Source organism: Aythya fuligula, chromosome 3 (genome assembly GCF_009819795.1).
Source record: "Aythya fuligula isolate bAytFul2 chromosome 3, bAytFul2.pri, whole genome shotgun sequence".
In the NCBI taxonomy this organism is placed as follows: Eukaryota; Metazoa; Chordata; class Aves; order Anseriformes; family Anatidae; genus Aythya; species Aythya fuligula.
Window position 1 is genome coordinate 114,139,411 of NC_045561.1, and position 15,572 is coordinate 114,154,982.

At 50.7% G+C, this 15,572-nt stretch overlaps 1 protein-coding gene across 3 annotated transcripts in view; it reads right to left on the bottom strand.

Annotated features, from left to right (window-relative positions):
• Positions 1 to 6,046: 6,046 nt before the first annotated feature.
• Positions 6,047 to 15,572, bottom strand: part of TNFRSF21 (TNF receptor superfamily member 21) — a 30,468-nt gene continuing 20,942 nt past the window's right edge. For 2 of the 3 annotated variants that reach the window (XM_032184325.1, XM_032184324.1), the window contains exons 5-7: positions 9,935 to 9,988; positions 7,303 to 7,522; positions 6,047 to 6,515 (exon numbers count right to left, since the gene is read on the bottom strand). In XM_032184325.1, the coding sequence (XP_032040216.1) occupies positions 6,286 to 6,515; positions 7,303 to 7,522; positions 9,935 to 9,988 (504 nt within the window). In that variant the 3' untranslated portion in view covers positions 6,047 to 6,285. The remainder of the gene's footprint in view (positions 6,516 to 7,302; positions 7,523 to 9,934; positions 9,989 to 15,572) is intronic. The other variant, XM_032184326.1, reaches the window with a different exon arrangement.

The window sequence follows — 15,572 nt, forward strand, 5'->3', positions numbered from 1 at the left end:
AGAACATGGGACGGAGTCAGCCCAGGTTGGCTTCACCTTCAGATGGCTCCTGGGACACACTGGCCTGGCTCCTGCACCTGCAATTCCCTCCAGATGCTCAGTGCTGATTGAGAAATTGGCCAAAAGGCAATGAAGGTGCTCTGCAGCTTGCCAAAACCCACATCCAACTATTTGGTGAATACAGAGCTTGTCACAGGCTCAGTCTCAGCCTGGTGCTCCAGGAGGCTGAAGCCCCACAAATAGTAAATCAACATCAAAAACATATCCCCGTGGAGATATCCATCCCTGTGGCTGCTCCTCAGGCTGGAAGAAGCCAAGGCATGTTGGGGTGATTCAGCTGCTCTTCCCTGGGTGGGGATTGATAAGCATCCAGGGCCCAAAAAATGCTTTTGTGGGTTGGGATGAGCAGCTGGAGGAGGGGAAACCCACGTGCAGTGATATTGGAGGTATGGCATCCACGGCAGGGGATTTTGGCTTGGCATTCCCAAGAGATGAGCCCTGGCTGGAGGCCACCAGGAAGTCACTCCCTGTCCAGCCAGCCTGTGCACTGAAACCCAGTGGTCTTCTAAAAGCCTCCCAAAATGGAGTTAGGATGACAAAACAAGGTCAGATGCTGAGGGCTGAACCCTACAAAGCCTCCTTCACCCAAGAGAAACCCAACCTGGAGGGAATCCAGAGCCACCAGATGCAAAATCATCTGCTGCTGAATGACCTGTGGGTCTTAAGGCCACTAATTGAGCAGCAAACTGCAATGAAATTAAAGAGGAGTCAATGGCCCTGAAAGTGGGTCAAGGACAGCAGAAACCCTCGTGCCTCCATCCTTTCTCCCTTAGCCTCGTGCAGAAATGATGCCATTCATCAAGCGTTTGCCCACTCCTCTTCCTCCACCTGAGCTCACACTGCTGCTTGTGACCTCACTTAAATGCCCTGGCCACTAGCTGTGGTACCACAGAAGTGTGTTGCTTGTATCATGGGCCAGCAACATATTCATGGGGCTTTCCTGGCCCTGGCAGTCTTCTTCAGGCAATTCTTCACCGAGAAGGATGAGGTAAGCCGTGAGCTAAAACTCAAAGAGTAACTGTGAATAAGGGCTGAATTTTGGAAAAATAAGCCAGCAGTAGCTGTGGTGGGTTTTACACCAGGCTCTGGCTCTTTGTAGGACACTCGCAAATACCAGGTGAATATTTGCTGGCCCACACTTCTGTTTTCATGTGTGCATCCTGAGGAGGTGTGGGCAGAGGGGACTTTCATGCAGGGGACACCAGGACAAGGCAAAGCATAGAAAGGGGCGGATCCTGATGCTAGCAGTGACCCTGTGCCCCTCAAAAAACCTCACACCTCTTCTCCCCACCAAATACACCTGGGCATAGACTCACACACGGGGCTTTGCTCCTGCAAGCTTTATCCAGCATTTTTGCTTGAAAAGTGCCTCTATCCTTGGTGTGGGCTCCCAGGACCTGGAGGAAACATGGCTTGGGGTATCTCAGCCCGGGCTGCATTGCCACAGCCCTCCTAGCTTAGAGTCTCCCAGGCCCCAGAAAGCATCTTGGTGGGGTCTGATGCAAAGCTGCTCTGTCGTAATTCCTTGGGCAAACACGTGCAACCTCAGCAGTGTGGTGAAAGGATTGAGCAAAGGGCTGATTTCTCTAGAACAAACCTTGCAGAGAAGTTTATTTAGAGCTGATTAAAACAATCAAACAAACAAAAAGATTAAAAAAAAAAAAAGTTGTCTTGCAGGGCACACAAACATCTCCAGAAAGCAGTTTCCTGAGTTTATTATTTCCCTGCTCACAGATAATCTTGCCCCCCCTCTGCTCTACCACACTGTGAATCAGTGAAGGAATAGTGATAAAAAACATATTTTTACCCCCTCAACGTGACTGAAAGTGCTTGGGAAATCATTTCTGGTGGGGAGAACAGCATGTGCCCTTCTGGCTGGGGCACTGCCCCCTGCAGTATGTCACCCCACAGGAAGGACTGGCTCCTGATTTGGAGTTAGATGCTTGTTAGGGGTTCATTATGTGGCAAAAGCAAATCCACATAGCGCAGAGAGGAAGATTGCTGAAGTGGCTTTTGTGCCAAGATACTCAACGAATGTTTTTAGGCACCTCCTGAGCCCTGCCATGGGTTGCCCAGAGAGGAGATGGAGTCTCCTCCTTGGAGATTTTCAAATCCAAACTGGCTGCAACCTGCTGTAGGTGGCCCAGAAGTCCCTTTCCCACCCCAGATCTTCTGGGATTCAGTGAAAGGCAGGCAGCAGGAACCATGCCAGGCACCTAAAGCTGCAGAAAGCTTTGGGCAACCCTGCTGGGAAACCCCACAGCATCCCTGCCCCAGCTGCTGGTCAGCATCTTTATCACCAGTTTAGCTGGAGGCATCTGGTTTCTTTCTTTCTTTCTTTTTTTTTTTTTTTTTTTTTTTTTTCCTTTCTTTCTCCTGGATTTTATAGATTAAGGAAAGGCAGGAGGCTGTGCAGGCAAAATTAAATTACAGCAGTCAGAAGGAAAATGTAAACCTTAAATGATCGCGTGGTGAACGGGAAGCCTCATCCTAAAGGCTGGCTTGGTAAACAAGCCAGGATGTCACCACTGCCACCCACCCCGGATGAAAACACTCACAGTGACTTATTTCTCCTTCATTTTCCCGTTTCCAGTTGCCCTGGAAACTTCCTCCTCATGCTATTCAGGGGAGCAAAGTCCATCAGGAAAAAAACCCTGCGGCAAGGGCTCGGGGTGCCAGGGCCACCCAGCGGCGCCCGTCCCCATGCCCCCTCGTCCCCTTTCCACTCGTGGTGGCGGTGTCCTTGGGGTGGCATCGCCCACCTCGGCTGTGCACACAAAGGCTGCACAGAGCCCTCCTCCTACACACAGACTGTGCTGCAAGTCCCTGGCAATTAGCTGACGCAGAGGGAGAGCCGCAGGGCGGAATAACCTCGTGCCAGAGCCTGGCTGCACCAATTTGTCCATGTTGCAATTAATTCCCCGTCGGGCCGAGCTGGAGGTGGGCTGGGATAGGAGGAAGCTGTACCGGGTGCCTTGATCTTCTGCGGGGACCTCCTGCGAATCACAAAGAAAAAGGTAATTTAAAAAAAATCTCCAGACTTCACTTGCAATGGAGGCATTGAGTACGGTGGGAAAAGCAGAGCCCTCCAGTCCCAAGGATGCTGGAGGCACCTTCAGTGGGTTTTGAGCCTTGTTTTCTGTCCCCTCTGTCCGTGACCACCACCCCAGCAGCCAAATTCCCCCCCTTGGCTGTCCCCACGTTTCAGATGGCATGCAGGGACACAGACACTGCAACCATGACTGAAGTCTAAAGCTTTTCAAACCTACACCAACCCTACCCAAACATCTCAAACCTGCACCTCTCGCCTACTGATGCAGTCACAAGGGCGTGCTTTGAATATATACTCTGCAAAAAAAAAAAAAAAAAAGCAAAATGGGGTTTTATACATATTATTTATGTCTTTATAGTCACAGCTTTGCCTTTCAAAACCCTTGCTCTCAAGAGCTTTACCCTTTCCAGTTGCACCGTGCACAGGTCTGAGCATTGCCCTCAGCACCTCAAGCCACGCACAAGGACGAGGACATTATTTCTCTGGGTCACAAACCCACAGAGACATTATTTCTCTGGGTCACAAGCCCATCCATTCCACCCAGGGGATATTTTCTTAAGGCATGGGAGCTGGCGCAGAGGAAGGGTGCGGGCACCGGGCTTGTGGCTCCTCGCACCTCCCACGCCCGAAGCGCCAGGAAATACCCTGCGTGCACCAGGGCTCAGCTGCTCTCAGACATTTCCCCCGCACACCCCCAGATATGTAAAGTATTTCTCACGCGTGTGTCTGCTTATATATTGCAGAGAAATGCTTATGCAGCCAGCGGATGAAGTCGCAGCTAGGAAATGGAAAGGGATGGAGCCAGGGACAAGATCAAGGGCCAGGTCAAGCCAAGAAAGGAGTGATGCTGAAGTGTGCACAGAAGGAGCCCAAAGGCTGTTTTGCCCCACTGTGTGCCACCAGGCCAGGTTAAACGGGATGGTGGTGCTCCAGGAAGGAAGCACTGTTGATTCTGGCCTTTACAACCCATGGGACCATCACAAAAAGGACAAATCCCCACTTTCCCAGCTGGACCAGGCCCCCACTCCAGGAACCTGTTAAGGATTACCTACAGCAGGTGGATTGTGCTTATATAAAGCTATCGATTGAGCACACTAGTGCATGCCTTTCCATATGCTTGGCTGCTCCTCCCTTGTCAATTCTTGCCCAGGCAACCCAAAACCGCTCCCAACACAGAGATAAAAACAAAACAAACACATGCTTGCCAACAGGGTGGCACTCAGCTCCACCTCAAAATACCACTTTCAGCAATCCAGCATAGCCAGGCACACGAGCCATGCTCAATATTTCTTCGCAATGCTCCGAGCACACACCGCAGCCACCGAGAGCTCAACGCCTCCTTCCCAGAAAGGGGGAATCCCATCCCAGCGCTCCCATTAATGGCTCTTGCTATTTTGCTCTGTATTTCTGTCCGTTGGAGGTATTTCACCCAGCTTTGTGGTCAAAGGTTCATCCTTTCACCCTTAGCAAGGATTTCCGATGCCAGGCAGAGGGAACACAGAGCAGAAAACACCCCGTGCAGCTTGGTATACAAAATGACAGTATTATAAAACAGAAGCTTGCGTCCCACTAAGGTTTCCATTTGTAGAGCAGAATGAGGGCTGTGTTATTTGGGGATGGGAAGGATGTTGCTAACACAACAGGCCAACAGAAATGCCGCAGCTATGAGCCCTTCGCTTCGCGGGGCATCAGCTCAGCAGCTGCATCTCGGGAAACTGATACTTCGCACACCCCCAGCCACCCTCAAGGTAGCGTTTGCAACAGAAAGCCAAGTGCATTTCAGGCTCAAGGCTTTGTACAGGCTGAAGAAGCCCCCCCTGAACCCCAAATCTCTCTCTCTTCACCCCCCATCGCACCCTGCAGCCCCTGCTCCGAGCAAGGTGCCCCCCGAGCAGGGTGTTAAGGAGGTTAACACAGAGGCAGGTCAAGTAACAAACACCTAGTATTTATTAATAAATTAGTACACTGGAAGGCAATTTTTTCAGTTCATTCCCCTCTTCCCCCACTCCCACCCCTTCCCACAAGGCAGCACATGCCACCCTAGTATCGTAATTTCTTCAAATTGAGCATATTACAGACTGTTCATTACGGGAGCATAATAGTTGCAAATATAATCAGACAGACTTCTTATAACGATGCAGCTTTTTTTTTTTTTTTTTTTTCTCCTCCCCCCCCATCCCCTCCCCCCTTTTTCTTATTGATAAAAAGTGAAGTGTGATTTGAAGAGACTATTTTAAGGCCAGGCAGGATCTCGGGAGAACCTCCCCTTATCGGCCATGTCTGTATAAAAAACAAGAGACACGAGTGTAAAAGCGTAGCTCGGTAAGTCTTACACTGCAAGGAGAGCAGAACCAGCAGCCTTCGCCTCCCCGGCTCCAGCACCGGCGCTGTTACGACCTGCTGTCCCCTTCAGCGGCCAGGCAGGATGCTCCTCGCTTGGGTTCCCTTCCACCGCAGGCAAAGGACTGGTTTAGGGCTGTTTTCTATCAGTGTAAGGTCGGCGGAACCGAACCTTTCCTTTCCATTCAACCGCTTCTGCTTTAGCTTATGGGAGCACAATGCATTATTGTCCAGGTGAAAACCATACAATAAATAACCGTGCTAGTAAAACCGCAGCAATGGGCGTGAGCTATACGATAGCACATGAAAAAAGTCAGCTGGGAGTGGGAGGGGGGGAAAGCTTAAGATGCGTTAAGAGAAGGTAACCAGCAACAATCGGCTTCGCATGTTTCACCGTTCACCACTCCGAGGCGGAAGGGAGGTAGCAGGAGACGTCGTTCAGAGGAACAGCTTTGAGAGAATTGAACCAGGCTACAGAGCAACCCCAGGGCTCAACGCCTAAGTGACACCGGCTTCGTGGTCTTTTAGTTCATTAACTGCGTTTTAAAGTGCATCGACTGATTTGATTGGAATGAGAACAACAAAAAAAAAAAAAAAAAAAAAAAAAAGACAGACTCCGAAGGGGGCAGAGGGTGCAAAGACTTTAACTTAGAGACAGAGTTAAGGTGGAGAGGCGCGACGCTGGCAAGCTGCCCCCCTCCAGAAACCAAGGACACCTCGAGGAAATACTGGCCATGTATTCTACAGCAAAACCCGCCTGCGCATCGCCGGTCGTCTTAACAAGTGCCAAGCTAGTTCTAGCAGATATTCGGAGAGTGCGTGGTGACCAGTGCCTACAGTAAATCGGGAAGGTGGCTATAGACGGAGTCCAGGAGGGTTTGGCTGGCTTCCTGGCTCTTGACGCCGGCGATCTCGAATAGCCTGTCCAGCTTGTCCTCCGCCTGCGGGATCTCCTCTATCACGTGGAGCTCCTCGGGGTTGAGGATGTGCAGCATGTCGTCGAAGATGGGCTGCAGGTCGCAAGGGTCCAAGCGCACCTGGCGCAAGACTGTGTCCTTCTTTTCTGCAGGAGGAAGGAGCAGGTGGTTAACAAAACACTCCCCTCCAAGAAGCCTCCACTCGGGTTCCTCCAAGGAGGAAAGCTCCTTGCAGACCCGGCCCATCCCCTGCTGCCCCCTCGGGGAAAAAAAGGGGTGAAGAAGGTGGCAGAAACGCTGCAGAGGCACTTCATGCAGGATCCTGCTAGATCAAATACAGCAGTTATAAATGCTGAATGGCCAGCACTGAGAAGCGAAGGTGGGAAGGGAGCCAGAAAAGCTGAATTCTGCTATTTTGAGTTGTTTTCACTGGGTCAGCTTCATTTCTGCACCCGAGTATAGATTTGTGAGATTGCCTGAGCTCAGTGCTCCACCTTTGTGAGAAGTTAAAGACGACTGAAGGCAGCAAATTAAATGCAGCAAATTAAACCCCCTCAAAAAGTGGTGGGTGACTAATGGTGATTTACATCTCACGTCACACAATGCAGCAAGTGGGACCAACGGTGAGAGGAGAATAGGAAAAAAATGTTATTTTTTTCATCTCATGCAATAACACACCCCAAGGACCACAAGCCCCCCTAGACATCCAAGGATGCTACACCTCTGACAGCACCACAAAGGAGTTCAAAACCTTTAAAGGCATTTTCCCTCCCAAATATTTGCTATTAGGATATTCCTGGTCTTGAATTGGCATGTGATGAACAGTTACTTTAGTGACAACACATCCCCATGGTGGGGAACATGCTGTGGTCACCCTTTGGGTACCACACATGGCACTTTGGTCCTCCCACGTCCCCAGGAGGACTTTGGTACCTTTGGTAATAAAGGAGCCCGTCCGGCTGAGCGCAGAGGAGCCGCTGGAGGTGGAGTCACACCGCAGGAGGGGCTCCGACTCGTCGACGAAGAAGCATTTCTTCTCCGAAGGAGAGGGCTCCACAGTGAGGACGGTGGCGTCAGGGGGTTTCGGGCTGGGGCTGGGCGTGGGGCTGAGCGGGCTGGGGTTCACCGGCAGCGCCAGCTTGTCGCCTTCCAGCTTCGAGGGAAAGGGAGAAGGGAAAAAAAAACAAAACAAAAAAAAAAACAAATTGAGCCATGAGGATGCTACACGACAAGCTGCTGCTCCAAACCATCCACATCCCAAAGGGAATTTGCGGCAGCTTTCAATACATCCCAGCCCATCCTGAGCACAAGACAGGAGAGCAGATGTCTGTGAGAGGTCACCACGTGCAGGGAACCTCCTCGGAGGGGACCTGCTGACCCAGAACGGGCACCAGAGGTGACTTGTGGGGGACATCAGTGCTAGTATTAGGTGTATTGCATGCAGCTCAGCAGGCAGGAGGGGGACCTGCACCCCTGCTGGGAGCAACCACAGCACCGGGGTGGCATACGCAAAATGTCTGCCCAGGAATTTACTTACTTTAACTGTCTTTTCCTTTGCACTGTTCCTAATGCCCAAAGTACAGCTCCTAGGGGCTAAGTGCCATGATGACCTAGCAGGTGATCCACTCCCATCCCAAAAAACCTACTCCACAGCTCTCGTTTCTTAAGAACGAGGCATAGCCTGGCTCTGCACTTCCAACCAAGAGCGACTACCCCCTCGGTGAGGTCCACGAACCACGCACACTTGACCAGGGTAGCAATGCTGAACCACTTCTTGTGGCTTCAGATGCCAGTTCCTCACGCATTGCTGGGATTTCAGCTTTTGGGGACACAATGTTCCTGATTTACATCCACCCTGCCTTCCAGTTGGGATGCTGAGCCACATTCCAAGTTAATCATTTGTATGCCCTGTCTGGCCCCTGCTCCCGTGAGCACCCCATTAATGTGTTATGGAGAAATCCATCCCCACCTGACTCGGGGTCAGAAAGGACAAGCAAGGCCTCGTGTTGACCACACCATCACCTCTGCACCTTCACTTTTGCCCCATAACCCTGAAGCAAACCATCAGCCTGCGTTTGGCTCCACGGTCGCAAAGGCATGGAGAGCCCAAAGCGCCACGTGGACCTGTGGAGATGCAAACCCTCCAACTCATCCCATGCCTTGCATCCTTCTTCCCATGCTTCAGCAGCCAACATTTGATGCCTTCAGCATCTCAGCATCCCCTTGGGGTGGGGAGCCTCAAGCACAGCATTTTTGGTTTCTACTCCCACAGGCAGGAGAGCCTCAGGGCTGCGTCCCCATGTCCCTGGCCAGCAGCTCTGCCCCTGCTGCTCTGAAGACCACAGATTATTTAACATCATCCCAGACCCTGTGCCCTTGCTCGACACACCAAAGAGCAGAATTCTCCTCCTGCAGAGACCAGACATGGCCATTCCTCACTGCATCCCTTCACCTGCTGCCCAGAAATTAAACAAAAAGCTAAATCTGGACGAGAGGCAGGGCGCTGCAGAGCCACCTCCATGCTGGGGAGGGACAGATCCAGCAGCAGAGGCACAGATGTGCCCGCGCGTTCCTCATCTGTGTCGAGGAATTCGCCGCCCACAAATCACATGTCCACTGAGACGCCTGTTAGCTCACATCAAATTCACATTTCAGTCTGTTTGTGGAGGAATAAAAAGGCTTGTGTGGTTGTTTTCTTTATTTTTTATTTTTTTCCTTTTCTTTCCCCTTTTGCCCCCATTGAAAATAAACAGGGAGGAATTGTTCTGGCTCAGCGCGTTATGCAATAGGCGTGTTATAAATAAAAGTCAGCTTTAATTTTTAATTAAAAGAGCCTGCATTCTGCTTTCAGACTCCCTCCCCGAAGCAGTGCGCTGACGAGCTGCAGCCCGCTGCCACCAGCGGGGGAGAAGCAGTGCCTGGCTGCCCTCCAAGCTGCGGTGTGCTCCTGTTTCCCCTATAAAACCAAACAGGGTTCATTTCTCCCTCCTTCAACCCCATTTAGTATCCAGCTGCAAACCTGAGCCCTGATTTCCACACCAGACCTGGCTGCCAAGGACCCCTGAAATGGAAGGCACAGAGAAACCACCCACCTCAACCCTGACTTCCCAGCAGAGGGGAAAACACTTCCCAGAAGCGTGCGAGTTATTTGGAGTTTAATTAAACAGCTGCTAAAGCACGCTAGAAAAAAAAAATCACCCGGGGTTATTTGACTGTAGGCGTCCTCGGAGCCTGAACCCTTGCGAATAGCTGAGCGTTCGTCAGCTTATTAGGCAAAGCAAACAGGATGCTCGGATGAGCGTTAATATTTAAACCACGGGAGGAAAGCAAGTGGGAATGAGGGCTTTGAAAGGGCAGGGAAAGTAAAAGGTTGCTCTGAGGTGAAGCCTGTGGAATAGGTGTAAAAACACCATTCATAGCCTGTGACTCATCTGCTTGAAACCAGCGCCGCAATTCCTATTTCAAGCGAAACCACAGCAGCCGTGCCCCTGCTCGGGCTGGAAAAAAAATAAAATATAAATCCTCTGCAGTACTTTTGCCCTTCCAGAGCGACTGTATTTCTCACCTTTCCATCATCGTTAGAGCAGTCCTGCATTTGCCACTGAGGCTGCATTTGCACCTGCACAGACAGACAGACAGACAGAGCCGTTAGATGCGCGGTCCCGTGAGGCGAGGCGAGAAGCTGATGGCTTTTAGCAGAACACCAAGCGTGGCTTTGACGCATCAGCAACCTCCTGCAACCAAGCGCAGGTCCATCCTGCTGGGATGCTGAGCCTTTTTTTTTTTTTTTTTTTTTTGAGCACTGCAGCAAAAAGTTTGCAATGCCAAAAAAAAATCCTGAAGGCTCTCCTGTATGCTCAGAGCTCTTTAGGATGCGGCTCTAACACGCTGCAGCATCCCCTTGGATCTTGAACTGGCTGGGAGGATGCTCTATGCAGGGGAGGATTTCTGCAGGCTGTTCCCAAATGCCTTTTGGGGAGGGAGGAGGAGGACAGAAGTAGAAGGAAGGCGTAAGCCTGGCCTTGCATTCATTTTATGTAACATTTATGGAACTGCCCGGTGCCAGCACGGTGATCCCGCTGGCTCTGCTTGAACTACTTGGTCCAATTTTCTGGCTAAAAAACGTCTGCCTTCATTTTACTGTACCGCAAATAAAAGATCAGCTGGGACAAACGAACTGCAACCCCTCTGCTATTTTTATTTTAAAAATCAAATCAAATCAAAATCCCCCTGAGGTGATACCTCCTAGTGAGGCAGCAACCAGCCGATCATGAAAGCCCTGGGGACACAAAAAACAGCCCAGACCCCAAACCACCCAGCCTGAGCACCGGCAGGTCTCAACCTCAGACTGCATCAGCTCAAAACAACCCTTGCAAGCCGGTTATCAAGCTGCTGATCCGATCTGCAGAAGAAATGCTGAGGAGGAGGAATGCGTTTGTGTTTGCTCAGTCCAGGCGGCTCCTCCAGGGCTCGACATCGCCGTCTCCGAGTGACACCGGCCTCAGGAGCTTGGCGGCCTCAACCGTGGGAGGATCGAGCCTCAAACGCTGCCGGGAGCCGGGAACTGCTCCTTCTCGGCCAAACCCCAACCCTCAAAAGGCCGCGTTTGGGGTTGGGTCAGCCCGGCTCTGGGCACGGAGCCCACAGCAGCTGCCGCCCGTGCTGGGGTCAGGTCGGGTTTTTCCTGCCCAACACAAATAGGGATGAAACAGCCGCTGCTTTTAGAAAACAAGCACAATTCCCAAGGAGGGGAAACCTCCGCAGAGGGAGACGGTGGGGTGATCAGGTCAGGCGGCCACGTGTCATCCCGGAGGGGATAAATTTAGAGTTAAGGTCACGGCTTCCCGGCTTGCCAGCCAACAGATGACACCGGGCAGACACCAGGCCCGGGCTGTAGGCCTCAACACAGAGCTCATGGAGGAGACAGGAGGAGAAATACCAGTCTGCAGGAGCCCTTAAACCTACAGGACACCCTCACGAGACCACCATCTGGATAAAGAGCTGGATAAAGAGCATCCAAACTCAACTATGGGCCGAAGAAGTCACTGTCTCCTTTGTTTTTTTCTGATCCCGCCATCTTCCAGTTTCTCCTCACACTCCTGAGCCCAGTACACTGCAAACCAAAAGGAGATGGGGCTACAAAAGCCACGAAACCTCAAACCCAGCTGCACCTGCTATGAAGTTATATTTGTGCTTATCTCCAGTTCTCCAGCCTGGTTCAAACACAGCCTCGGTTCACTGAGAACTGACCCAGAGTTTAGAGCAAACCCGCCAAAAACCGGTGATGCCCAGTCCTGCCACCACTGCGAACCCAACCAGCCCTACTCCTTCCCCTGGCTCCTAGCCACTTCATACTGCAGCTTCGTGCCAACACACAGTCAAATTACTGGCCCCAGCCCAGTTCTGCTTTGACAAAAGAGGAAACGAAGCAAATCCACAGGAGCTTGAAACCGCCCGAAGCCAGGGCTGGATGCAAACATTGTTGCGCCAGCCTCCTGACCCAGAGGTTTTGGCCTGCAAAAGAGGAAGAAAAGGCCCCCAAAAGTGCTGCCACTGCCTCACCCAGGGCTTTCACATCCCTCTTCTGCCCAGCAACCCCAAAAACTGCACAGCTTAATGTCGCACACTGCTAACACTGGGCTTTTCCTCTGCCATATGTGCTGATTCACAGGATTATCTGCAATGGGAAATTAGCAATGGACCTAAATCTCACTGGGCTCAGGGCTGCAGTTCTCCTCTCTGTATTCAAGCCCCTCCATGTCTCTCCTATTATCTATTATTTTGCTGCTGAATACCCCAAGCAAGGCTGCCTGCTTCCCTCCATCAGCTCCCCAAAAGATCTGGGGAGCCAGCAAAGCCATAAATGTGACGAGCTTGGAGCCGCGCTCTCAGTAGCAAACACAGCATGGCTTACAGGCACCACTCAGCAGCCACCTGAAAATGCTCTTATCCCCCAAATTTCCACTCGGTGTCCATGCTGCATTGAACTTTTCCACTTCTAACCCCCAAACTGCAATCTACAGGGGCTGCAGTGAATTCTCCCTCTTCTCCGCCCTTCGCCTCCCTTTTTCTGCTGCCGTCAGCATCGCTAACCTGGGGTGTGCCTGGGCTCGCATGCTGCCCTCGCAGCCACCCGTCTGCCCTAGCAAGCATGCCTGGAAGGGCAGAGATTTTGCAAAGCCTTCCCTACGAGCTGGAAAAAGAAAGCCTTCATTGCCAGTGCTGAACGGGAGCCGTGCAAACTCAACATGCCCCAAACCCCTTCCCGCAGCCACCGTGCTCTTCTTTGTTTTCTGGATCAGCGACTGCTGCAAAAACTTGTGAAGTGATTCAGGGGGCTAATCCAGTTTTAACCTAAATTCACGCAGTGTGGTGTAAAACCAGCATAATCTTTTGTTGCTAAAAAAGCTGTCAAGAATTCAGTGGAGCTCTTCTTTACGCAAAGGAAAGTCTTCATGCCACATACCACAATGCTCCAGAGGTTTACATTAATTCCCTTTTCCTACGTTATCAACAGTTGTAAGTATTTATATTTCAGAGCCCCAGAGGCTCCTGTGGGCATGGGGCACTACGAGAGCAGCTTTGCTCCTGTAGATTGCACAGGCTGAAGATGGAAGCTGGATACGGGATCTGGGACAAGGATGCAACAGAGAATGGGATGGTGAAGGAAGGCTGGATTTAGGGTACTGATTTGCAGCCTGAGAGCTATGTCAGCTCTGAGCTGGGGGTGTTGGTGTTTTCTTCTTCACCTTACCCTACCATAGCTGTTTTCTGCAGGAAAGGGGGATTTCCAAGCATTTCCCCATACCAGCACATGCTTGCTGCTTGCTCCTGCGCACACAGTGCTGGCACCGCATCGCCCCGCTAGCTGCCATGTGCATTACTGAGTCGCTTACAGGAGCCCTCACTCCCTCACAGCATAAAAAGCTCTTTTTATTTTATTTTTATTTTCATTTTTTTTTGGCAAGACTGCTCCCACACGGCTCATTGCTCGAGGGATGTAACGCAGCACCGACTTCTGCCACGACTCCTTCAGATCAAACCAGTTGGGTGCAGAGAGAAACCGCCTCGACCCGGGCTGTGTTTGGACAGACAACTTGTTGAGAGCCAAACAGATTAGCGCTAATTAAAGGCTTTCATACCAGAGCAATTAAAAACAAACCCAAACAAAACCTCAGTGTCTGCTCCCAGCATTTAGCAACAGGCTGCCCTGGCCAGGACTGCCGCGATGCAGCTCAGCTGTGGGCTTGAGGCTCCAGGCCTTGGGGGCTACCTTGCACAAGACGCTTCCCACAGCTTTCTGCCTCTCTCCGTGTGTCCCAGAGGGATGGAACAGCCCCTGAGGCTTTCAGCATGCCCAACCTGCAGAATCTGACTCAAGGAAACGGGTTACAGCAGGTAATACCTTGCAGGATCCATGCCCTAGGGCACTGCTAGGATTCAGCATCCCACGCCCTGCTGCAGCGAAACCACCAGCCTTCAGGAACAGCCACAGGTATGGTTGATCATTACAGACTCATCCGAAAAAAAACCCAAAGGATAGATGGGGGAAGAGAAAGTGCCAGCTTGGGTGAATTTGTTAAAATAGGCAGAAAAAAAAAATCCCACTTTCTACAGGCAAAGCAGACAACATGCTTGTTTTCCTCTTAGCACGAAGATGAGGGTTTTGTGTCTACTGGGATTCTTTAAAAAATGAAATCAAGCACTTAAAGTATCTCAAACACAGTCAAATCCTAATAGACAAAGCTTTGAGCTGCTCACCAGAACACCCCTGAGGGGCCCTGCAGCATCTCCACGTGGTGAGCATCAATTCCCCAGTGCCTTCTACCCACTCAGCCACCACAGCGATTCTGTAGGGTTTCCTCCCGGGAGGCTGATTGTTTTTTTCTGGCCCAAGTTTCCAAGCACCTTGCCTAACAGGCACAAGATCCAGAAAGCCTGTGTACAAGTATCTACAAGATCAGGGTTTGCTTATTCTGCAAAATATCCACTCACTGGATTTTCAGATTAATGGGCACTCATCTAAGCAAGTTCCTCAGTCATCCGAAGTCCAGGGTCTCAGTGGGTCACCCTATAAAGCCAATTCCCAAAGTTAACACCCTCTTTTTTAATTTCTTTTTTGTTGTTTGAGAACAAGCACTTGATAATCCTGGCAGAAACAGAGCAATGTTCAAGAGCATTGAACGCTGCACAATCTAGGTCTGTTAATTAGATATTGTGCTGACAAACCAACCCCAGGTTTTATCTGATGTCCTAGCCCAGCACTTTACTGTAACACTCAAAACAGTAACCAGGAGAACAGAGTTTACTACCTGCTCGAGGAGACCAAAAGGACAACGTGTCCTCCTGGCACATGGCACAGGCTGGAAGCTTTATCCACATGTACCAGAGACTTGTAAGACAACAAGTTTGTTTGTTTTTTTTTCCCCTCTGCCTGATTTCCTAACTATAATTTTGTCTCTGGCTTTCACTTTTAAATAAAAAACAAGCAAAAAAGCCCACCAAAAGTCTTGGAGGATGGTAGGAAATGGAGAGCGTGACATACTGGAGTAAGAAGGAATAAAACAAATTATGAAGCACTTTGCTGATGAACTCAATGCAAGCCAAGGACTTCCACTAATACATAGAAACTGGTTTTGTGCTGTGGTTACGAGAGGCCAAGATGTTCAGAACACAGCTGTGCTACACAAAGTCATGCAGGGTATGCAAAGGGGCCAGAGGCCTGCTCAGAGTGGCCACCTGGGGATGGCCCTGCCCCAAAAAGGGGATTTAGGAATCCCCTGCCCCACAACCTTCACTACGTACAACCATGAAGGTGCCTTGCCTGATCCCCACAAGCTGCACGCAGAGGTTTGTAGGAAGCCACCTGCTTCTCTTTGGGTAGAAATCACTTCCAAGACCAGCAGGAGGTGTTTCATAAACTGGTTTAGGGGAAAGAGCCCTCCATTGACCTCCCCACCTCCATCTATGTATTGTCCCATTGGCTTTCACGTTCAGAAAAAGCCCAATCCACCACCTTCCAAAACTTCTTCAGAAGACCACTGAATTACAGTCCCTCAAAAAAAAACAAAACCAAAAGGTCCAACAGCTAGGGCAGCAGGTAGCCAAAACAACCTGAAAAGGTCACCAGTGTTGGTTTTTGATCTGTGTTCCCAAAAACATCAACCCAGCCAAGACCTTGCTACAGGATATCCTGCAGCCAT